Source organism: Vespula pensylvanica, chromosome 18 (assembly GCF_014466175.1).
Source record: "Vespula pensylvanica isolate Volc-1 chromosome 18, ASM1446617v1, whole genome shotgun sequence".
Classification (NCBI taxonomy): domain Eukaryota; kingdom Metazoa; phylum Arthropoda; class Insecta; order Hymenoptera; family Vespidae; genus Vespula; species Vespula pensylvanica.
In genome coordinates, this window is record NC_057702.1 from 1687557 (window position 1) to 1712531 (window position 24975).

Consider the following 24975-nt stretch of genomic DNA (forward strand, 5'->3'; position numbering starts at 1 on the left):
TTAATGCAGTGGCGCGAAATATTTTCAAGCGAGCAGTCTAATTTAAGTACGATTAACAATAAAAGAGAAGCGGTGATTAAAGATTTTAGAAAATAACAGAGGAATAATGCAAAAAAATAATTTAACAATAAAATAATAATTAAAAACGAAATGAAAAAAGTCAGAAAAGGAAGAAAAAAAAATGATGATGTACGATTTTATTGGTGGATGAAGCAACCAATAGAAACGCTTATTCGAAATAGCGTCGCAAATGTCACGCCATCTGCGCGGAAGATTAAGTAAGTAAGTTTTAATGTCGTATGTGATTGGAATTTGGCGGTTTATTTCTAATTGTTAAATTATTAATTATTTTAATAGTAGATTATGTGTATAAACGATATAATTTATTTGAAATGAATAATCTTCAGAATATCATTAATCGTCAAGCGAATGTGTCGAGAAAATGGAAAAAAGATTTATCTACGCTTACAAACTTTTTGAATATTCCTTTTCCTTATATACCTCTTCTTATTGAAGATATTTCTACGTATATTAAATTGAACGATTATGAAAATAATCGTATCAAAACTATACAAACGATAGGTCGTATCATACGTAAAGATAACATTGACATGATCGTTGACCTTAAAAAAGAGGTTCTATTTCCTATCTGTCTCAAACCGTTACATAAAACTGACATTTTTTTCAAAACTCCACGCAATAATAAGAACAATATATGGGTAATTAATGATAAATATTTACAATTGGTACAAGTAATATCCATGAGATTATTCTGTGTGAAATAACTTGAATATTTGGATATCTCAATTTTATACGATATATCATTTAATTTGATTATTCATTTTATATCTTAGTTTTTATTTCTGTTTAGGAATATAATGCAGTTAGAGTTTATGGAACTCTTGTAAGAAAGGAATTTCAGATTGTTCTTGGTATTAGTGCCATATTTGAAGTAACAGATATTAATAATTGTCAGAATATATTTAGAATACTAGGTTTGTTATCACGTACAGAATACCGTCAGTGAGTTAAACTTTAATATATTAAATATCAATTATTTAATTCAAGATAACATGTATATATATCAATATGATTATGTTCTTGCATTTTAGGATCCCAACTAATAAAGAAGTAAATAAATTGTTTAAAGAACAATGGGAAGAACAAAAAAGGTAAGATAAATTTATTGATATAGATAATTATCTATATATTTATTTATATAGATTTTTATTGATATATATATAAAATCAATAGTGGATATAGCAATATATGTATTTGTTAGATGATTTTTTAATAGTAAATAATATTTTGTTAAAAAAAGTTGTAGCATTTTTCATATCGGTAATAACGCTGTACGATCTTATCGACAGTATCTCAAACAATTTAATCATCAGAATATGAAAATTCAATGTTCTTTAGCTACGAATGTATATTTACGTTCAATAATTGATTTGACGACAGCATATTATTTCAAATGTGATTATTCCGAAATTATTGATAATCTTGATCGTTCTGTATAATGTTCAATATATTTATGAATCATTGTTTTACTCGAAAAAGTCAACTAACCTCACTGATAAAAATATCACGTGTAAATTTACAAATTCGTTATAAATCCGCAAACCCAAAAATGGTTTTAAATAGCGGTGAAGCATTTTTATATCATGAAAATGGAGCAGAAACATTTGATTTTATGTTTCGCTTTGAATATCCTACTTTAAATGTGAATCGTCAATTTAACTTTTCAAGAAACATAAGTGAAAGAGTTGATGCATTTCTCAATAGAATCAATTGCAATGTTACTAAAATTATAATTAGAAAGAGAAAGAAATATAGTGAAGAAGTGGATGAAGTTATAAAAAAAAATATATGCTTATACAAAAACGATATTAAAGTCAATGGTGATACTTTATGTGAAACAATTTTAGAAGATGTAAATAATCTAAAATTAGTAATTTTTGATACTACATTTGTTATAAAGAAAAATATGCCGATTGTTAATGTTATAACATTACCATCATCATTATTATGTGGCTTTCCATTATATCCTAATAAATTTGAATCATTGTATACTAATAAAAAGTTATCTATTTTTAAATGGTACAAAAACGATATAAACGATCCTAAAAAAATTTGGTTGCACATTGGAGATGGATATTTGTATACACCAAATGCATCTGATATTGGTTATAGATTAAAGTTAAATTGTACTCCACAAAATGAGAGAGAAAGTGGACCTTCCATTGAAGTGGAATCTAAGAAAGTTGTAGAAGCAGGTCCAGGAAATTGCCCATTTGATACTCGTCATATGTTTACAAAATTTAAGTTAACAGGCAAGAGGTAATTATTTGAAAAATAAAAAAATAATTACATCAGACTATCTACTGATGTGCTTTCTTGTAAATTTATAGAATGAAATATATCTGAATTTGTATAAATTTAGTTTTAGAGTTACATCATATAATATATTAGCTAATGTATATGCCAGTACCAGTTACAGTAAAGAAAATTTATTTCCATATTGTCCAGAATATGCTTTAGAGATAGATTATCGAAAACAACTTATACTGAAAGAATTAATAGGTAAATTTATATTAAATATATAGTATTGATAAAAAAATGATAGGTAGGAACAATAATGAGATTTTTTTTTTCTGTTTCTTTAGGATTTAACTCAGATATAATTTGTCTTCAAGAAGTAGATAATAAGATTTATGACAATGATCTTATGCCAACTTTATCTTTACTACAATATAAAAGTATGTTCAATACAAAGAATGAATCATCAGAGGGTCTTGCAATATTTTTTAATGAAGAAAGATTTGAACAACTGAGTTTTGATTGTACTGTTATAGGGCATAATACTGAAATGCCTAAATTTGCACTTATTTGGTCAAAAATACAGAATGAAAAAGTAAAGAAACGGTTTTTACAGAGAAATACAACTGCACAGGTGAAATATTAAAATATTATTTTTTCTAACTTTTTTTTTACTACTTATTAAGATAAATATGGATTATATATAAAGATAATTGTGTTATAGGTAATTGCACTGCGATCAAGAGAAAGACCATTAGATGTTTTAGTTATTGCTAATACACATTTATATTTCCATCCTGATGCAGATCATATACGTTTGTTACAAGCATATTATATTTTATTGTATATAGAAAATCTCATAGAAAAGATAAAACAAGAGGTATATAAACGTTCTTTGTTATGAATATATAATATAGTATGTACTATTATGTTTTAACATAATCATAAAATTAATTTTTTGCATTACATATTATGGTTAAATATATTATAGTTATGAATACATTTCAGCACCCTCAAAGCAATGTTAGCATTTTGTTATGTGGTGACTTTAACAGTGTACCTGAATGCGGTATTTATCAATTAATGACTGAAAACTATATACCTGAAAATTATAAGGATTGGAGCAGCAGTAAGGACTTTTTTCTTTATCTCTGTTACTCTTATCTTATTCATTGAAAATTTTATTTATATATAATTCTTTCAGATTTGGAAGAAACTGTGAAGGGTGTATCTTTAACTTACAATGTTCGTTTTGCAAGTGCATGTGGAACACCAATATATACAAATTACACACCAGAATTTTCAGGCTGTTTAGATTATATATTTTATGAAAAAAATAAACTTGAAGTAGAGCAAGTAATTCCAATGCCTAATGACGAAGAACTTGCTTTATATGTTGGTTTACCTTCTATAGTACTTCCAAGTGATCATATATCACTGTGTGCTGATTTAAAATGGATCACATAATAAATGATACAATGAATGATTTATGTAATAAATATGATTCCATTTGTACATAAATACTAAAGATAAAATAAAAAAAAGAAAGTATATTATTTTTTTGCCAAACATTAATTTATCTTGAATCAATAAAATGAAACAACTGCAGTGTATATAGAATAAATGTATATTATTGTGATGTGCGTAAAAAATGTCAGATTATAAGATAGAGACATATAGGAATGCCCTATCACTATAATTTATATATAGAACATAATATGTTACGATCTTGAACTCTATTCTGTAGACTAAGATTTTTTTTATATATTATTTTATTATTATTTGCAATGTTTTATATTTAATATGTTCTATATAATTTGTTATATATAAAAATAACGTATTATATATAACGGTGTTTTTACACATATTAAAAAATTGTATTAATAAAATTAAAACAAATGGGAAATAGATTTACTTAGCATTAATATATAAGCTCAGAGTTAATATAATTTTGAGATTAAAAAGTTGGCACCTAAGTTTGATTGCTATTTCTTTGTACCTATTACATTGCAGAATACTATAAATATACTTTAATGAAAAATAATGTTATCAACAAACAAAAAATCATTCTATATAATATATAAAAAAAATTACATATATAACGTACTTCATATATCAGTACTTCTATTAATATGATATATAAGAGCAAGTCTTGAATAAAAATATTCTATATATAAATATATAAGTGTGAGAAACCACGAACAATGAGTATAATATATAGTTGTTTTTTCAAATCTACAAAGCACCTAGTTCAAATTTATGATTCTTTTACTTCTATTTTTCTTTTTGTAAATTTATAAATATATTGATATAACAAAAGATCTCTTTTAATAAATATTATTTTATATGAGATGTGTTCGTGGTTATACCGTTACACTCTTATAAATATTCTTATTCTATAGTCTTCAAAGTTTTTGCTGGACGCTATCACATGCGAAAGTGTTGTATGCGTTAGATCACATTAAAGTACTGCAGCTATAATGACAGAATCGTCTGTCGAATCACCATCATCTTGATCTATTTTGTCTGTTTCTGTAGAATTAATTGTCAAATGTTTTCCACGGTTCATAGGTGATTTTTGAGCCTTATCTTCGACTTGAGAAGGGCATTCAAAGTGCACACAATGAAATACCTATATATATATATATACATATATATATATATACATACACATAACTTAGATAATAACATTTTTATTAAGATAATTGATATTTGATAAATAATATGTTTAACAACCTCGTTCGCCGTATTATGGGTTCCAACTATACGTATAAAAACAACGGGTCTAGCTGGATGAAAACGAAGTATTTGCCAAGAACGGCAAAGTTCTTTAGTCTTATCAACTACCAAATCCCAAGTTAAATAATTACTAGATACTTCTATGTAATAGGAATATGAGCGTTTATCGCAATCCCAAAGTAATAATCTGTAAGAGTTATTTACGATAATTTACATAAGCTTATAAAAACAATTAAATAAATAAGATATATATTACCTCATAGAATCTATGATATAAGGTTGTCCTAATTGTATTAAGATAGAGCCTGAACCCAATTGATGGCAGGTATATCCACTATCCCAGTCATAATCTGATGTATCACCATTTAGTAAAGCATTACGTATTCTATACATAAATAAAAAGTATAACTAGAAGATAATCACAAATAGATTTCTAAATGCAGAAATGTATCAAAAAATAATAACATACCTACTCACTCCTTCCGTAACAGTGGCACCAAATTTCATAGTAGCAACATTTCTTGTTGGAACGATAAATCCTTCAGATAATTTTTCTGAGTGATTTCTATAATATGCTTCAAAGCTTACAACATGAAATACCTATAATATATAATTTCTGACTGTTACATGATGTATTTCCACCACAAACTATAATGTTATTAACGTATTATATAAACAAGCTTCTTACTTTATTCACAGTATTATTTGTACCAACAATACGAATATAAAGCATAACCCTTGGTTCAAAATATAAATATTGCCAACTACGACAAAAATATTTCGTATAATCGATAATTCTCACCCAATGTTTTTGATCCATAGATACCTTCCACAACAAAGAAAAATAAAAAATAAAAAAATAAAAAAGAGAAAAGATGAGAAATTATTTAACATATTTAATTAATTTCTATAGTATTTGGTTAAAGATTCTCACCTCAATATAATAAGAGTATGAACGTAAATCTCTATCCCACAGTAACATCTTTATATGATTTATTATGCATTGTGTACCTAACTTAATTAATATACCATGTTCCTGTGTATCTGTTATTGCATGTCTTGTATATCTATAAAATTATTTTTACATCTCTATAATGTTTCCAAACACGCGAATATATATTTTCAAAGATTAATAAATTATATTTACCCACGTTCCATATCATAATTATAACAATTACCATCCAAAAGATAACTACGCATTTCACCTTGTAGGACTTCAGCACCATAAGCTGCAAGGGCAATATTTTGATCTACTAACATTTGGCCTCGATAAGCAAGTTCTGAAGATTTGTCCATTATTGCTGTTATTGCATCTAAAATAGCTTCGGAAGATACCAATCTAGTTGGTCTCACAACATTTAAAAGATCGGTCAGAGAAATAAGACTTAATCTTACTTGTGCTAAAATGTTACAGTTCAATATTATTAAAACTTTTTTTTTTACGAAAAAATAAAGAACTGATATGATGTTTAAGAACTACATTTGTACAGACCTAAAATTTCCTTTGCATCCACATCGGGATTTGCTTTGATCCATTCTTGTACAGCTAAGAAAATATCAATTTCTGGTGCATAGAATGAGTCCCGTGAAATAAGTTCATTTAAAGCTGTAGGACTTAATTGTAAAAAACTATCATGATGTATAATTTCAGCAGCATATTTATTAACATATTGATAACACCACTTTTTCAAATCCAAACATGAAAAAAAAAAATATACATCTGTTATAACTTTTGTCATGCGGTTAATACTTGTATTATAATCAATTATACAAATAAATGCAAACCTTTTTTAAAAATTCAATTTGATAAAGACGTGCAGCATCAAATATAAAACAAAAATTTTTTATACTTAGGATTTTTTTAAGATAATCTGATATTGCACTTTCAAGTTCTACAAATCCATATTGGTGTGCCAAACCAAGAATGTCAACGATTACCTTAACAAAAATATTTCTCATTGCTTTTCTACAGATATTTATAAAAAAATTATATGCATATTATAATACCTCCTCACGTTGATTGGCAAGAGACATATGTCCAGTATATATGTATTTAAATAATCCCTTAAAAGCTGGCACAGATGCACCTTTTAATTCAATTTCTTGCTGAGTTGATTCCTTTAAACCACCAAATAAAAGAGCTCTGAAATACTGACTTCGCGCTGCTAGAATAATTTTATGACCATTAAATCTTTGATCTGCAACTATTAATGTTACATCCGTGTAACTATTTGAGAGATAAAGGGCACCAATATCCTCAGAGAGAAAATTCGTGTGTTCGACATCTCCAAAAGATGTTAAACGATGACGAGAGCTCATCTTTATATTTTTTGATTTAGATAATGTTCGAGTAAGTAACTACAATAAGTAAACGTACTTTAGTTCCTAAAAGATTCCTTTAATTTACACTAATCTCATCGTTATTGTTTAACTATTCTAATACTACCAATAATCGGAATAAAATTTGTATAATTTTTCACTGTTTTGCCACCTTTGTAATAATTGATACTTCAATCAGTAATATATTACTGATTTGTTATTCTTTACCAAAAGACAACACAACTAATAGTTTCACAGTTTTTTATTTCGAAAATATTTTCATTAGGAGAACTGCAGGATTAGAAAACGAAAACTTTTTGCGTGTTTTTCATTGAATAGTTACATACAGCATGATTTAACCAATCACATGTCTATATTTCAGACGAAGAAGAATAGACCAATCATATCAATTCTAGGAAATGATAATATATTTAAAACTATTGCACATAAAAAAATACATAGTCTTATTTTTTATATTTATTTCGTATGCTAAATATACACAGTATTCTAAAAATGTATAAAAAAAAATCAGATTGAAGTATCATAATATAAAAAGCTGAATTTGAAAGTTAAGTCGATTGTCTTTACAGAAACCAACCAATCAGGAACTGTGAATTAAGATTTCGACCAATAGTTGCACTCACAATGCAGTGTCCAATTAAAAGGTGAAAATGTAATAAATAAAATATAACCTTTGATGAAATACATGAAGCAATACAAAATATTCTAATAAGAAAGAATATAGTACGAATTATAATAACTAGATATTTTTTGTAGATATATTTTGTAGTTTTCTAAATACTATACTATCATAAAAATGCACGATATACGAAAATTATCCACTATCATTTGCAAATTGTCTAAAATTATAAATCAGATTACAGAACACATAACACATAATACAAATCACAAATCACAAGTTACAAGTCATAATTACTATTATAACACAGTGTTTCTCAACCTATAAATAGCGTTCAATTTTTAATAAGGTGTGAAATGATAGCTGCTATCTTACGTCAAAGCGAGCAAAGTAATTAATTTGTAAGGGATTTTCAAAAAAAAATTTTTTAGATCTTTTCATTGATTGTTGCGAAATCGCGAGAATATTGTAGAAACGTCGTATCTTTAAAATAATAATCAGAGTTTATTAAGTAGAGAATAGATTAAGTTTAGACAACAGTTTAATAATTTTATAATTAATAAGTGAAGGATTGTGATAGTAAATCAACATTGCTTTTTTGTCATCTACTTTGATTTCTAGCATATATATCTGTAAGTATAGCATTTATGTTAAACGAACAAAAGAATTTTTCTGTGGCTTACTTTGACATTGAAGAAATTAATAGAATTAATATAGATCAATAATGTTCGAATTACAAGATTTCTCCCGCCATATTTTAAGCTGTTATATTGTCATTTAAGAATTTATAAATTAGTCGATCATTTCCGGTGATACCGGATGTGATTCTTAGACAAAATATTTTATATTAATTGTATATTAGTTATTATTCAATACATATAATTAACAATTTATGATATAATAACATTCTTGTTAAGATATTTTTAAGGAGAATATGTAACATATAGAGATTCCTTTTTATTATTTTATTTGATTTATTAATTATATATTTCATTTTGATTATGATGTAAAAATAGAGGGAATGTATATTTGGCGGGAGATGACGTATTTATGGTGGGAATATATTTTAGTTAATTATGTAAGTAGAACATAGTTATCGTGTCACATTATTAATTATTTATAATTTATATACTCTTAGATTTCATATTGTATGTTATTTCCTGAAAATAGGTGTCAAACTAATATGTTTATTGTACGCGAGTACACATGAGTAGAGAGAAAGAAAGAGAGAGAGAGAGAAAGAGAGAGAGAGGGGATAGAGTATAATGCGCATGCGCGGCGAGAATCGTTTCGTTCCCGAACGGTGGGCATGACGCCATTACTGTCCCGTTGGTACCGGCTTCAAGCAGGATCTGCATCGCTGTCATTAATTACAGGTAATTAACATAATTTTTCTAACATACACTCTCGTCTAATATACTAATCGCTTCGATAAAGTGCGTTTTATAATATGTGTTAATTACAAAGTGGGATTTTGTCGTGTTTAAAAGATATTTATGAAAATAAAATCGGCGTCCCGGTCTCCTTCGGCGGCTACTACGTCACAAATTTTCTCGGACTTTCTACATTTATTTTTACAATATTTCCACCTTTTTCTTATTTTTTAACGATGCTCTGATTAATAATTGTGCATTAATTAGCAATGTTTGCTCGAATTTTATATTTTATTCGATTTTCACACACGCACACGTACACGTACATGTATATATACTCACCGCGCACACACGGACACGTACGGACACGCACATGCACATGCACGTACATACACATATACATCTATCTAGACACATTACACTTTATTTTATATTATATATTATTTATACTCTTTATTCTATACAATTTATTTTATATTCTACTATTTTCATTTGATACTTTCCAGATTTTCAAGAATTCTACTAAGTGGAAAGGAGCAGATTTTCAAGAGATCTACTAGTGAAAAATAGGAAATTTGATGAAAAGAATTTGTTGCAGTTCTATATCATACATGTAAGTCTATCTTTTTAAATATATAAAGCCAGGTTTAATATTATTAGATAAGTAGCATATAGTGCGTTTGAATATAGAATAATTATAAGCAAAAGACTAAATCTCGTTAGTTATAAGTTTTATATCCAGAAGGTTAGTGCTATTTATAAAATTTTGCACTCAAATGACTTTGACAGGCGACGAAATTTTTTTCCCAATAAATAAATATTGCAACTTTCCTTATTTAATCTTGAACTCTCTTATATCTGGCTATGATGAAAGAAGTTTTCTGTTCAGCTATGCTAGATATGAAAATAACTATATGTTTTTTAACGCAAATAAATATATAATTATTAAATGTACCCTGTACCTATATGAACAATATAAGTCTTCATTTCATCTATGAAATCCAAGGGAAGAATTATAATATAACAATATTACTTTAGAACATATAACTTTAAGTTTATAGAATTAAAATATTAATTTGATTAGAATAAGATTACATCCATTCTTAAGTATTTTAACTGTTCGGTTTACAATTAAATTTTGATGTTTTTTCATATGAATATATAGATAAGATTACTTCTACAAACCTCATGATGAGTGTAGTTGTTTTATACTTTAACATTAGATTACCATGACAAGTCAGACTTTTCATTTGAAGCTAAGAGGTTAATTAATATATAGTATTAGCTTTTTGACGTAAATCATCATTATAGATTTTTTTGCTATATGTTATAATTTATATTGTGTATTTACTTACATACCTTCTTATAATGTTTATACTTTATAAGATGCACATAAAGTACTACCACATATAATGCACTTATAATAAATATATTGTAAGTGGTAATAAATAAAAATAGGTTAGGTTTATTGTTGATATACTATATATCTGTATTCTTGTATAAATTTGTGTTCAGAGAGTTTAGATAGGGAATAGATTAAGTTTATTTTATAATTAATAGCAAGAAGGATTGTTTAGGAAAAATATTACTCATTACTTATATAGTTTTTATAACATATAACATATAATTTTCTATATTATATTTTTAAACATTTCACAAATATTTCATGTACAAAGTGTAATGTTTAATGATTATTTAGCATCTTATCATTCAATATTTATATGTTCTTTAAAACAAAATTTGTTTTTCATTTATTAGATTTAATTTAGAATTTTTTAATATAAAATAAAAATTTTGTTCCTCGGTTGGTCTCGAACCGTGGTCATTTAGGTATCTCGCATTTTCCAAGTTCATAATTGGGCTTTGGAAACTAAGATCCATTTAAATGACGTAGGATCAAAACCCGGTAAGGTATTTTTGATTTTTTTTTTTTTTTATTTATATCAGATATAAATACATATAGACAGAGGGATAACATAAGATTGATTGACGGAGAATATTTATTATGAGAAATTAATAATTGCAGGGTTACAATATATATAAAACAAATACAAATATACATATTATTCTTTTAATTAATAATCTTTATTTAACATATAAATTAAGATATATAATTTTACAGCGTACTTATATACAGCGTTAGATAATAATTCTTATTATCGATAATATATAGGTAATACTCGTATATATTATATGATATTGTTTATTGTGAGATTATGTTATATGTTTCTATAGTTGTACAGTTGAAAAGGAGTTTGACGTTTATATTTTAAAAACAATATACCAAATCTTGCTTTCGTATTACTGAAAAAGAAACAATAGGGCGCATCATTTTGGTTGTGGAAAACACAAACAATAGTGATGGTCAAATACCTCAGTATTGCACCCTGCGGCGATGAACTTTAATCGTCCGTGTCGGTATGTATTTCTATACATAGTCATTATTATGCTTTCAGTAGAGAGTAAAACAGCAACTATAGAAGGAGGCGTTAGAAAGGACGAAGAGAAGGCACGTGTATATCTTTAGGTAAGTTGGATAGATCAAGCATATAAGATTACAAATTGTGTTTTTTAAATATTATTCGTTAATAATATATATTGTAATATTTAATAATACAAATATAATATTATGTATTATATATATTAATGATATATTACTATATAACAATATACTATATTTATACATAATATATGTATACACACGCACACGTTAATAATATAATTTTTAGAATAAAATACGAATAGAATTTTATAGAGATAACGAATAAAGTAAGAATAAATATGTAAATATTTCTAAATAATAATTATTGGTATGATAATGATGATTATTATATAGAATATATAACAAATATGTATCATTATTGACTGGATTATTATTTATCGATCCGATACTTTTCGAAGAGGATTGCTAAGTTGAAGTATTTTGCAGAATTAGTCTCTCTCCCCCTTTCTATGAGTTTCAACGCAATCGTGGGTATTATTCTACCTGGCACTTCGGGATATTTAAATTGGAATTACTTTTCTCATTATAAGCCATCCAAGGGGAAAATCTCTCTCTCTTTTTCTCTCTTTCTCTTTCTCTCTTTCTTTCTTTCTTTCCATACTTCTTCCTTTTCTTCTTCCTCCTCCTCTTCTTCTTCTTCTTCTTCTTCTTCTTCTTCTTCTTCAGTGCCGGCTTACCTTTACTATTTTCATCGCGAAAAAGTTTATCTGTGACAGGTGACAACAAGGAAAGTCGGGATCTTCCTTGGTACATTAAGAGATGCCTGCCCGCTCTTCAGCAATTATTCTACCTTCTAACATTTTTTATTACGACGAAGAGGAGATGCGTCCATAAGGATTACCGTACTATCGTTCTACTCTTGGCGATATTTTAACCGCAAAAGTAATATTCTTCTTCTTCCAACGATCTCTCGCCCTGATATAGATATAAATTAATTATTTTTATTTTCTTATAAATAATAAATTTCTTTTCTCTTTTGAATTTTCTTTCCTTTTTTTTTTTCTCTACAAATAGTTAGTGTTCTTATTAATATAACTTGCCAGAGGTGGCCTATATTCCGTAGGATATAAGGATCTAATTTAAAGCAGATTCGATTCTCTATAGGACATAGCGATCATCTCGAATATAATATAGTTATATTGTATAAGGATTAGGAGATGTCTTTCTATACTTTTGTATTTCTTCTTCCTCTTCTTCTTCTTATAGTTAGCTTCTTCAATGACGTGTAGAAGCTGATGGTAAAAATGCATTACACGTTATTTTGGCAGGTTGATCCTATTATACAAGTACAAACGCTTCATATAGTGGTTAGTGGTAAAGCGTGTTACCTAGTCCGCTGGATAATATTAATGATCCTTTATAAGCACCATGATAATGAATCATAGTTACCCTGAGGGTAGTGTGTCTCTGTCAAGTAACAGCGCTCTTATGGACGGAGTTTCCAATTTGAAAGCTATATTCTATAGCTGTTTTTGCAAAAGTTTTTAGTAGAAATTTCCTTCGTAAAGTACACGATCAATCGATATTTCAAATATCGACTATATGTCATATCGTATTAATAATTTCTTTCCTTTTTTTTTTATTTTTTTATTTTTTTTAACATTATTTTATAACTCATTATTTCTAAATTATATATTCTTTTTATTTTATTTTTTTTTTTGATATATATGAGCGATCTTTCCTTAACCCTACGTTGCATGAATTTTTATATTTTGTCGAAAAAAAAAGTTTTCTCAAGGGAAATTATCTTCTAAGATCAGAAAAAAAGGGATAATAAAAAAAAAACGACAAATCAAAAACAGAAGATACGATGAGATTTCCACGTGTATATTTATCATTATATCTTAAAATTGAATTATGAAGTAAATATGAACGATATGGATATATCTAATAGAATATTATTTATTGATAAAAATCTAGTAATTATTGTTAAAATTAAATATTACTTTGCCGCTTTTTTTTTTTGCTTTAAGAATAGAATTAATATAATACTTTAAAAGGAAAAGCAAAAAAAGGACGCGAAAATATTAAAAATTTCTCTCATGTAACAAAAAAATTATGTATTACCAATGATATATAGTAAGGATTAATATATAAACGTAGGAATAACTATAAAACGTACCGTTTAATAAGAGATCAACAAATTTGACCGATTAGACGAGTTATCACTGCAGAGAGAAAGCAATTCCCTTTCTGGCAGATTTCTTTATATGTATAGATGTGTATGTATGTACGTACGTACGTATGTATGTATGTGTATATGTACATGCACATTAGCGACGTTTTAAACTCATGTCCTCCGCGCGTTTTCTACGCGGACGCGGACGCGGACGCGAGTGAGCTCGATCCTTTGAATGCATCTGTCGCCGGCAGTTTCCCTATTTTTAATTGAATTTTTTCATTCGCAGGAGAAAGTAATTTATCCTTGTGTTATCTTCGAGCAGAATCGGGGATATCGATTTAAAAGAAAGTTGAAGCAGAGTCAAGAGTGTCTACTCCAGATGACTAGTCGCCTGGTCCGATAGGTGTATCTGTGAACACGATAAAGTTAATTACTCCGAATCATTGCCGAATATATCTCTCGTTACACTTTTTTTCTTACATTCCGAGAAAATAATGATTCTTGTATATAGTAACGAATGAAAAGCTTATTGATAGGTAAAATTATTTTTATATTTTTATATTATTAATTATATCGATTCAACATACAATTTATTTAATGCCTTATCGACGGAGCCATGGCGTTGATAGATCTACATCTAATGAGCAAAATGAATAACGTAAATAAATGTCTTGTAAAAAATGTATATACTATTGAAAAATCTATATAATTTTTTTTTTTTAACTTGTAATTAATATTCTTGGAATTATTATTATCGTTGTCGCTATTAATATTAGTATCAGAATTTGATGATGTAATAACAGAAGCTCTTTTTTTATATCTCATGTTAAATTGACATAAAAGAAATCATGTTAAAATTTGGATAAACTATAAGATAAAGAGATTAGTTTTATTTTGATTTATAACGACAGAAATATCAGGTAGCACTGAGATCTTAATATCAACTGAATGCGAGCTTGAAAATGCATCCGCGGATTTAAAATTGCACGCGATATTCGCATTTTCATATTACTCGTAAAGTATAACAATATTTAATTTAACGTAGTATTAAGAGTCATTCGTCTATAAGGCATTAAGAAATAATTATAATAATAACACAAGATATATGATTTTATACATTTGAATCTTAGATTTTCTTAAAGTAAGAAAACAAAGCTTTCTTTAAAATCACTTTGGACTGCACTGAATACATTGAAGAAGAAGAAGAAGAAGAAGAAGAAGAAAAAAAGAAAAATCAAAGAAAAACGAAAAGAGGATCCGTAATCGATAGGGAATTTCTTATGTCTCTCCCGAACAACATGCATTAGCCTTCCTCAAGATTAGAAAGGAGGGAGAGAGAGATAGACAGAGACATAGATGAAGCTATAGAGATGGAAGAATAAAGAAGACCTTCCGAATCTTTCGAACAGATAGAATTTAAGAGAAAGGACAGCAAGGATTAGCATTTATTTAGGTACGACGACTTCTTCTTCTTTTTCTTTTTCTTTCATCGGACGGACGACGACGACGACGACGACGACGACGACGACGACGACGACGACAAGTCCGAAAACATTTGGTTAAACTTTAAATCTCCTTTCGAATAATACTTTGTTCCGGTTGTATTCGACGTCTCATCTCATTAAAGCGCAATGTCTCTGAGAATTCCTTCCACGCCTTTTCGTCGGCTTCGACAAATCTGAGAGAGAGAAAGAGAAAGAGAGAGAGAGAGAGAGAGAAAGAGAGAGAGAGACAGACAGAGAAAGTAGTAGGATACGCACATTCGGCACGTAGAAAACTGAGAGAAGAAAGGACAGTCATATTCATTTCGCGTCTAATTTACTGCGTAGCGATCCTCGTTTTGAACGTGATAGCAGCAGCAGTATCCATGGTATATCGTAGAATGAACTTTTTATCATGCTTTCATCTATCTTTCTTTCTCTATTTTTTTCTCTTCTCTTTCTCTCTCTTTTTTTCTTGTGTTTCTGTCTCCTTTTTCTTTTTTCTTTTTTTCTTTTATCAAAAATCAGGCAAGAATTCTAATTCCTACCAAATTGGAAATATATATATATATATATATATATTGTCGCTATATTAAAATGAAACATTTCTATTTTCCAGTTTTTTCTTATTTTTTTTTTTTATACAACGCGAGACAAATGTTTCTTAGCTGGATTAAAAGTTCCTAGGCTTGCAGTTTTATAATCTGAAAAGAAGAAAAATAAATTAGCCTCGAAAAGGAATAATTAATTTTTGAAATCACCTGGGAACTTTTAAATCACCCTATATAATCTCAAGCATCACCTTCATGGATATTCTTCTTCTTCTCAAATCGTCATCATCATCATTATCATCATCATCACCATCGTCATCATCATCACCATCGTTATTATCATCGTCAGTTACGAAGATGTGGGTGTAGACGAAAACATAGTGCTCGTTATTTTTCCCATGTGCTTTACACGTGTATAGGACGATACCCTTAAGATGCTCGAATTATCTCGTCAAAGAAATTGCGTTTGAACGATCGTCTCGAGAAATACCATGGGAAAAGGGTACTATCCCTTTTTTTCTTTCTTTTTTATTTTTCTTTTTCCTTGCTACTTTCCTGAATTCACGGTGAATGCCAAGGGATTCTTGCTTCTAGTCTGCGAAATTTAGATTTATTGAACCTAAGACGACACTCTTGCCAGTCTGTTAACAGAGGCTACCTCTTGACGACATGACAGTAGGCTTTTGTTGTTAAGGACAACAACGTGTCTACGTGGAGTAGTTTGAGACATAAAAATACCATACATATTCGAAATTATACTCTTTCTCTCTCTCCTTTTGTTTCTTTTTCTTTTTTTTTTTCTTGATAGATGTAACAAAAGAAAAGAGTTTTACTCTTTGCCACTTGTGTTCTTCAAGTTCTTTTTGTTTCTTATGAAGAGAATATTTTAAATATAAAACAAAATTTTCGAGATCAGTGGTAAGTCCGATAGAGTTCAGAATATCTTCTGGCAAAGAAAGAATGAGAGATGGAGAAAGAGAGAGAAGTTTTGTCACTGAGATTGAATACGGGATTACAGGTCGATATAGAATAAGAAGTTGGAATAATTGCCCGGGTTTGGATTAAGAAACGAACGAGAACGAACGAAAGGGATGAAGGGACAGACAGCTTTTTCTCTTTTTCTCTCTCTCTTTCTCTCATTCTCTCTGGCTGACTGCTTGCTTGCCTCGTCCACTCGTCACTTCGAATTCAAACTTCGACTTTGAAAATTCGAGATTCTGCGTTAGAGACGTACTAAGAGATTTGGGAAGAAAAAAATACTATCCAGAGAAAACTAGAACCAGTGTCCATAACGACTGACAGTTCTGGTTAAAGAACGAAGGGAATACGTAAATGTATGTATATACAGGGTGTTCTATTTACGTTGTCGGAAAGTATCGCATAAACATGTGTCCACCATAAGTTACAATCTTCTACAATTGTATAGTACGCTTAAATCAACAAAGATATTTGTACAAATGTTTAGATTATCTTTTTATCTCTATTGTGTAATGTAGAAATTAATTTCTATTTTATACTATCAGAAATATTTTCAAATGTGTTTTTGAGATTTTCAAAGTGTCATGAATGAAACTTCGAAGGAATCCTAAATATTGACCTATATTTGTCGATAAGTCAAAATAATCCTTGGAAAACGTTCTCACATTTTAACATCATGTTGATAGAACACCCTATATATGCGTATGTATATATATATTTACAAGAGGGGCCGATCGTGTGTTCGTTACAGGAGGAATACTTGCAGATTGAAGACGGCCACGTTGTAGTATATCCTTATGTAGGCCTACCGAGTGCAGTTTCGACAACTCCGTCGAAATTTACGAGCGGAAAGCTGATGGGGTTTCCGTGCTTACCCGAACCCACCTCCTAATACCTTTACAAGGTTTTCTTGAATCTCTCTCTCTCTCTCTCTCTTCCTCTCTTTTTTCTCTTTTACTCCCTTTTGCTCGCCTTCTCTTTCTATTTCTTTACCTCTCTCTCTCTCTTTCCTTTTTACCCTATCATCCCATTTCCTTGCGCCCTCTCTTTCTTTTATAGTCTAGCTGACTCAGTCTTAATGCGTCCTTCTTTTCCACTCTAATTCTCTATCTCTTTTTTTTTCTTCTTTACTCTTCTTCACTCTTACACACTACCCTTGCTATGCTTCACCTTTCCATATCCTCTCAATCTTTGCGTTGTATTTCTTTCTCTTTCGTTTTCTCTCTCTCTTTTTCTTTTCTTTTCTTTTCTTTTGCCGGCCCTTGGTAGATACCGAAGAAACAAATCGATAACATAGACCATTCGTATTACTGTTTACACGTTGGCCCGACCGATTTATGACGTGATCTGAGATTTTAGAAGCTATCCAACGTTTCGATACTCTTACTCTATATTGTACTGATCTTTTTACTTTTTATAATTCCCGCGCTTTTGAACACCACACAAACGTCACCATGAATGGCGTGACTCGATCGATAAAAGAGTCTCTCATGTGAAATGTATTTTTTAAAGCTTGCGTATACATATATGTATACATGTATTCGTACATGTCACGTATTAATACGTTTCAACGTATCGAAAATTGCGTTTTGAATTATTTTCGATGGGACACCTGTTGTGTTCTTTCCACTAACTGTCCGATCTTTTTTTTATCGAATGGATAACTTATTCCGTTTCATCGTTACAGGTGTCGTGAGGGAAGTCAACAAGCGACAAGGTTGTTGCATAAATATTCAATGAGAAGTATTACTGATATAATGGTCTTCGATGATGGAGGTTAAAATATTGAAGGTATTGATCTTTTTGTTTTAAATTGTTAGAAATATTAAATGAATGAAATGTTCCATATATGTATATAAACAGATCGTTTATATAAAACATATTATTTTCCTTAGGAAAGAATCGAGAAGAATATTTAGCGTTTCGGAATCCTTGGAGAAGAAGAATAAAGGATATATTTGTGATGTTCCGAAGAGAATCCGCAGTGGTAGCTGGAAAGTAACGGGAAAGGATCGGGTCTTTCCTCTTGAGTGGAGCAGAAGCGCGAGATAAAGGGTAACGTTTCTCCTAATTTTTTGAAGGCCCGAAACTCAGTCGAAAGAAGAAAGGTTTAAAGATAATGGTACCGGATCGCCATCGTTCTGGAATGACATAGCACGCGTACTGAGGTTTTTTAGTAAAAAAGAGAGAAAGAGATAGGAAGAAGTAGAAAGAAAGAAAGAAAGAAAGAAAGAGTGAGTGTGTGTGTGTGTGTGTGTGTGTGAGAGAGAGAGAGAGGATGTCGTATAAGAAATCATAAGATAGTTTCGGCGGTGTGTTTGGTCGGTTTAGTTGGTTTCTCATAGGCAGGGCGAGGAAGGATCGAATTCTATTCGCGAGTTACTGCTAGCTACTGCCAGCTACTACTTGGCTGCTAGCAGTCTAGCTGCTTAGCTGCTTGCCTGCATGCCTGCTGCTTGCCTGCATGCCTGCCTGCCCGTCTGCCTGGCTGCTTGACTGGCTGGTTGGCTGGCAGTTGCTGGTGGATGCTGGGTACTGGGCGCCGGCTCAATGTACCACGAGGAAATCGCTGACTTATGGCTTCGCCGGGGAGTCATACCTTTTTTCATAAACCCACAGAGTCAAACCCCAACCACGCGACTCTTTTACATTGTACCCAGATTTCAGCGATTAATTTTCCCCCCATTGTGCCGGCGCGGCGCATCTCTGCCCGTTTCTCTGCACACCCTCCTAACCCCCTCTCGCTCCGTTCTTTTCCTCCATCCTCTTTCATCCTTCTCTCCATCCTCATCCTCGGTCACCACCGCCACTGTCATCTTCCCTCTTCAACGGTGTACCCGCCATCGCCGCCACCGCCGTCGTCGTCCAACCCCTCTACTCCCTCTCTCCTCTCCTCCTCTACCGCTTCCTCACTTACTGCGCAGTTCGCATTGTCATTGGCAAACAAATCTCAATGGCAGTATTAAAAGTATCCGCTCTAATAGAACCTAGTATCCGGCCTACAAAAATTCCTCTTTCTCTTCTCTTCTCTTCTCTTCTCTTCTCTGTATCCTCTCGCTCTCCTCCTCCTCCTCCTCCTCATGCTCCTCATCATCCTTCTCCTCCACCTCGTTTTCTCCTCGTCGTCATCTTCCTACTCTTACGCCTCACACACGCGCGCGTGCATACATACACACGTACAAACGAACGTACACAACTCATACGCATACTCTCATGCACATAGATATCCATACGCACATATACTTAGATTTCTACGTAGCTACGTATGTACGTCGAGAGATGCGGACGAAGCGAACGCGCGTGCGGATATTCCTCCTGCCAACTTCAGGATAATTACTGCCTTATAATTACGTGGTAATAAGCTTTTCTGCTTTGTGGCGCATAATGAACGCGATAAACGGCTCGGAAGATAAAATGTTACGAATCGTTGGCTCCTACCGAAATTTCGCCGGTTCCCGCAAAAGCCGATTGCTTGCCGGTAGCTGCAATTTTTGTCAACGACGAGATGTGAGATGCTGTAAAAAAGAGAGAGCGCATCGTATCCCTCCCCCCCTCTCTCTCACTCTCTCACTGGACTCTCCATTTGTTCTAACACTTTTCTCTTTTTTCTTCTTCCCCCTTCTTTCTCTTCTTTTTTATAACGTCGATACGAAAAAGTACGGGCTTCTCTTCTTCTTTTTTCCTCCCTTTCTTTATCTTTTTTTTTTTGTAGAGGGCGATCATCTCTTTTTTTAGAATATTTCAAGTGAGCGGCGTTAAATCCTTTAAAGTCAAAAAGAAGAAAGAGGAATGAGGCGATTGGGCGGTACGGGGTTGAGGGAGAGAAGGAAAAAAGGAAAAAAATTAATCGTAAGTCCCGTGGTCGTAGAACTCCAAGTGCCATTGTTCCAACCTTCATTGTTCCATCTTCGGTTAATTATTGGACATGATTGATATATTCAGCTAGCACGTATTAAATTCTAATAAGTCAATATTAAGTGAGAATTCATATTGGGTGCATCGATATCGAGTAGGGAGATATATCTAGAATATGGTCAGTTTGAAAGAGTAAATGAATTAGGTCATCGTCGTCCTCGTTGTCGTTTCTATGTCGTGGAAAAAAGAATATTCTTCTCTTGGAAAAAAAAAAAAAAAAAAAGAAACAGAAGAAATATCTACATCTCTTATGCAAACGATAATGGAATATTCGTTAGGTTATCCAACAAGATCCAGCGTGGAAATTCAACAAACGATCTTAGAGGTTCGAGTCAGCTCTCTGAGAAGGAAGAAACTATGTAATGAAATTGCTACCTTAAATAAAAGTTGGAGAGAAGTTGCGCTTGATACAACACTGTGCGCTATGATCTCTCCTCTCGCGGACTTTCGAAGAAGAAGAAGAAGAAGAAGAAGAAGAAGCTTTGGAATCCGTTGAAATAACGATTAAAATATTATACAAAAAGGATAAAACTCTCGTAACCTTACGATTTTCTCATTGCGGAGAAATCGCGGATTAAATAAAAATCAACTCTCGGAGAGACTAAATATTTTGCGTTTCAGAGGAAGCGCACGCGCGTGTTCCGTCTCTCTCTCTCTCTCTCTTTCTCTTTCTCTCTCTTAACGAAAAGTAGTATGACTTCTTTGATACTTCTCTCTTTCAGATCTTTTCTTTTTTTTTTTTTTTGTTATTTCTTTACTTTGCTTGAAACGATTTATGTGTATGTGTGTGTATGTATGTTTGCTTTCTCAATCCTTAGTTTTTTAGTGAAATGTCACCGTAAAATATTTTCTCCGTTCGCCTTCGTTCGTGATAAAAGCGTGAAGAAAATGTCGAAATCAAGGAAGCCCAAAGTGTCGTGTTAAGTATACAAATATATATGTATGAGAGTTATTTAGCTACGTCTATGTTCATAATTAGGATAGTTTAACTTATTTATTAGAACTGTCGTATGAACAATTTAAAGTCAAATTGTATATCTATCTCTATCTAATTTTTCTCAGTTTGTAGATCTACATAGGTACATCAAATAAATTTTGAATTGCTTATCAATCAACTCTTGACGGTAATTACACTTTCGCGCAGATCGTGAAAAATTAACGTTTTCAAAAGTAGGTCTTGGGCCTCATAAAAGTTTTAGAAGTTCTGGTCTCTATTGTAATTTTATTAACCGTGTTGAGATGTTGAGAAATTTACAGTTTGTATATTAGATATCTAACATGCAGTACTTAATATGTCCGAGATTTGAACAATGCCTACATGGTTAAAGATACAAACGCCACCATTGGAATTGTGGTTTACTAAACAGCACAACTCAATTAGAAGGCCGATTAATCAATTGATGTGGGAAATCTCGTGTCTTCTACGTAAATCGAACTTATCTAATATTACGGATTATCCCTGATAATGAATGAAAAATGAAAAATATTCGTAGTATGAAAGTTTATTGAAACCGTTTTATTATTCGATATAGATAGGTATATTATCGATATAGTAATATTTATTGAGTTACAGATACTATTATAGAGAACTTTATTAAGAATTACGATATTTATAGATATAATTTTTTTAAGTTAAAAATAAAATTAATAAACTAAGTTTTCTTGGTATGTTCTATCAGGATTGAAAGTTCTTATTGGAAATTCGAGTTTAATCAATATATATATATATATATATATATATATATATATATATGTGCACACACACACACACACACACACACACAGAGAGAGAGAGAGAGAGAGAGAGAGAGAGAGAGAGAGAGAGAGAGAGAGAGAGAGAGAGAGAGAGAGAGAGAGAGTATGTATTTCTATACATATAAGAGATCCGATGATTTGTGTTGGATGTGTGTGTGTATGAAAGGGAGAGAGAGAACAGAATATTTTATTATATGTATAAGGAAAGAATTTGGGTATTTAATAACGTAGAATATCGCATGTTCTGAGTTATTCGTGTTTGAACCATTGCAGTGAATCATTAAATAACTTGGTATTCCGGTTAGCAGCGTTCTCGAAAATTGCGAAGCTTTAGTTTGAATTGAAGTGCCATGGCACACCGATGTCTTGATTGAATTCTTAATTTTACTTACTCGGTGCGCGGCTCTTCCAATTTTCTCTTTGGAAGATATTATTTTTGATAGAAATAGAACAGATCTTATTTCATCGATAATTCTTAGTTATATCATCTTCATTTTCTCATTATTGGTAGCATTTTTAAAAGTGCCAACATTTTGAAAATAATTGATGATTTCGAAGAACTTGAATGGAGGCTTCTAGAAAAAGACCGTTAAGATATGAATCTGGGACACGGAGATTTCGTGGATCCGAATATTAGTGACGCTCAATTTAACTCATTGAAATCCGTAAGAAGCTGCTAGATGGTTGAAGCCATAACGCCGTAACAATTAATCTCTGAATAGAATGTCACCGAGCGCCGGTACCAAGTCTGATTGCTATTAACTTCCAAGTAGTTCTTCTTCTAGAATTTGAATCGTAAAAATTTGTCGACTTAAATATTTTCATAAAAATACACATGCACGTATACATAGGACATTGTCGATAACACTGGTCGTATTTTATTTAATAACACCACGTTTTAGGACGTTAATTAAAAGAAGAATGAAGATTCAACGAATCGTTAAGAATTAAAAGTTTCGTCAGAGGAAGAGACATTGAAGTAATAAGAAATGAATGAGCCAGTCAAAGTTTTTTTTCAAAGTGGACTAATAATCGATATGTATCGATACATAAATATCTTCAACGATGTATCGACATATTATATACGGCATATTTACATACGGTACACGTTACGGAGAATAAATATTTGAAGAGCGATAGACAGAGAGGATGAAGAGGAAATCGAAGTGTATCTCTTTGAGCATCAAATGGAAAAGGGAAGAAGGCAAGAGAGAGAGAGAGAGAGAGAGAGAGAGAGAAGGATGTAATGGCAAAAGAGAAGGAGAGAAAGGGAGAGGGAGAGAGAGAGAGAGAGAGTGATGCTTAGGGTCAACGTCGGAAGTCTCACTCGCATTTCTCACCTAACATCAATGAAGTTTGTATATGGAGCACATGGCGCGTGTGCATCTAGGTTGAGTTAGTGATGGGCGGGCTGTCGCCAGTATGTGCCAGCTGTTTCACTACTAGCCGCGCTTGCTCTCACCCACCGTCACAATCTTCTCTCTCTTTCTCTTTCTCTCTCTCTCTCTCTCTCTCTCTCTCTCTCCCTTTCTCTTCTACTACCCCTTGCCACCCTCCCGACAGTCGCGAACAGAGCTTTAACAATCTTGTACGACGCCAGGGAAGAACCTTTCTTCGTTCGTCGCAGCTGTGACGCCGTTCGGCATATTATCAAAATATTATTTTGCCGAATTTTAAGTTTTCACCAGAGGAAAGCCCTTTCTCCGTTTCCTACCAGCCTCGTCCCTTTTCTTTTTACCTCTCCTACACCCCCTTTTTACCTTTCCCATTTTCCATCAACACGTACATCTTCTGGTTCGTCCTAGAAGTTGCTTTTGTTGCTCTCTTAAACGATCTCGCACGTAATCAACTTAGATTTTGTTTTAATGTTATATGCGTGAATGCGTCAGATATATGTATGTACTTATCTTTTTAGTAAATTCGGGAATTTGCATTTATGTATCTAAGATCATTGGACATAAAAGCGAATGGTGTGCGTGTATGTGTATATATATATATATATATAAGTATTCCAAGCTTAAGACGATTAGACAGATCCGTAGATTGATAGGTGTGGCTTCGTAGGGCAGAAAATTCATAGCAAATTTTGCACAAATAGCAGAACCGATAAATCACCGACGTGCACCGCCTACTAACACGCTGAGCAGGCTCACAGTGCCGGCTCATTGGTTGGGCCCCATTCAAATGCAGCTACGTGCAATCGTGAGAAATAGGAAGTGATTATATTCTACCTCTCTCTCTATCTCTTCCTCTCTCTCTCTCTCTCTCTCTCTCTCTCTC

At 31.4% G+C, this 24975-nt stretch overlaps 3 protein-coding genes across 15 annotated transcripts in view; 2 read left to right on the forward strand and 1 right to left on the reverse strand.

The window, feature by feature from the left end:
- Nucleotides 1-294: 294 nt before the first annotated feature.
- On the forward strand, nucleotides 295-3875 carry LOC122635378 (2',5'-phosphodiesterase 12). Of its 3 annotated transcripts, XM_043825535.1 has the most exons (9): nucleotides 295-719; nucleotides 872-1023; nucleotides 1113-1172; nucleotides 2194-2340; nucleotides 2444-2583; nucleotides 2667-2953; nucleotides 3044-3199; nucleotides 3328-3448; nucleotides 3524-3875. In XM_043825535.1, the coding sequence occupies exons 1-9, from the start codon at nucleotides 393-395 to the stop codon at nucleotides 3784-3786; spliced, it is 1653 nt and encodes a 550-aa protein (XP_043681470.1). In that variant the 5' UTR covers nucleotides 295-392; the 3' UTR covers nucleotides 3787-3875. The 3 variants fall into 3 exon arrangements, with proteins under 3 accessions (XP_043681470.1, XP_043681471.1, XP_043681469.1); XM_043825534.1 differs by lacking the exons at nucleotides 295-719; nucleotides 872-1023; nucleotides 1113-1172 and having other exon boundaries at nucleotides 1358-2340; XM_043825536.1 differs by lacking the exons at nucleotides 295-719; nucleotides 872-1023; nucleotides 1113-1172; nucleotides 3044-3199 and having other exon boundaries at nucleotides 1355-2340.
- On the reverse strand, nucleotides 3483-7721 carry LOC122635377 (BTB/POZ domain-containing protein 9). Of its 3 annotated transcripts, none has more exons than XM_043825533.1 (11): nucleotides 7550-7721; nucleotides 7066-7420; nucleotides 6844-6996; nucleotides 6551-6740; nucleotides 6206-6458; nucleotides 5993-6125; nucleotides 5747-5884; nucleotides 5528-5658; nucleotides 5315-5443; nucleotides 5056-5245; nucleotides 3483-4951 (listed from the first exon to the last, which is right to left on the reverse strand). In XM_043825533.1, the coding sequence occupies exons 2-11, from the start codon at nucleotides 7375-7377 to the stop codon at nucleotides 4781-4783; spliced, it is 1800 nt and encodes a 599-aa protein (XP_043681468.1). In that variant the 5' UTR covers nucleotides 7378-7420; nucleotides 7550-7721; the 3' UTR covers nucleotides 3483-4780. The 3 variants fall into 3 exon arrangements, with proteins under 3 accessions (XP_043681468.1, XP_043681467.1, XP_043681466.1); XM_043825532.1 differs by having other exon boundaries at nucleotides 7066-7416; nucleotides 7502-7721; XM_043825531.1 differs by having other exon boundaries at nucleotides 7066-7721.
- A 1532-nt stretch (nucleotides 7722-9253) lies between these two features.
- LOC122635338 (lachesin-like) overlaps nucleotides 9254-24975 on the forward strand; it is a 60293-nt gene continuing 44571 nt past the window's right edge. For 2 of the 9 annotated variants that reach the window (XM_043825441.1, XM_043825446.1), the window contains exons 1-7: nucleotides 9254-9393; nucleotides 9897-10003; nucleotides 11847-11917; nucleotides 14302-14551; nucleotides 15146-15468; nucleotides 18713-18816; nucleotides 18921-19080. The gene's annotated coding sequence lies outside the window, so the exon portion shown is untranslated. Of the gene's footprint in view, nucleotides 9394-9896; nucleotides 10004-11846; nucleotides 11918-14301; nucleotides 14552-15145; nucleotides 15469-18712; nucleotides 18817-18920; nucleotides 19081-20322; nucleotides 20380-24975 lie in introns of those variants that run through there. The other 7 variants (XM_043825440.1, XM_043825442.1, XM_043825444.1 and 4 more) reach the window with 7 other exon arrangements.

Excerpts from the sequence above, each read along its gene's own strand:
- LOC122635378 (XM_043825534.1), top strand. The coding sequence starts at position 1,520 with ATGTTCAATATATTTATGAATCATTGTTTTACTCGAAAAAGTCAACTA. Across the intron at positions 2,341-2,443 it reads TTTAAGTTAACAGGCAAGAG|TTTTAGAGTTACATCATATA; the intron begins GTAATTATTTGA and ends GTATAAATTTAG. Across the intron at positions 2,584-2,666 it reads TATACTGAAAGAATTAATAG|GATTTAACTCAGATATAATT; the intron begins GTAAATTTATAT and ends CTGTTTCTTTAG.
- LOC122635377 (XM_043825533.1), bottom strand. The coding sequence starts at position 7,377 with ATGAGCTCTCGTCATCGTTTAACATCTTTTGGAGATGTCGAACACACG. Across the intron at positions 6,126-6,205 it reads AATTATGATATGGAACGTGG|ATATACAAGACATGCAATAA; the intron begins GTAAATATAATT and ends ATAATTTTATAG. Across the intron at positions 5,246-5,314 it reads TATATCATAGATTCTATGAG|ATTATTACTTTGGGATTGCG; the intron begins GTAATATATATC and ends TAACTCTTACAG.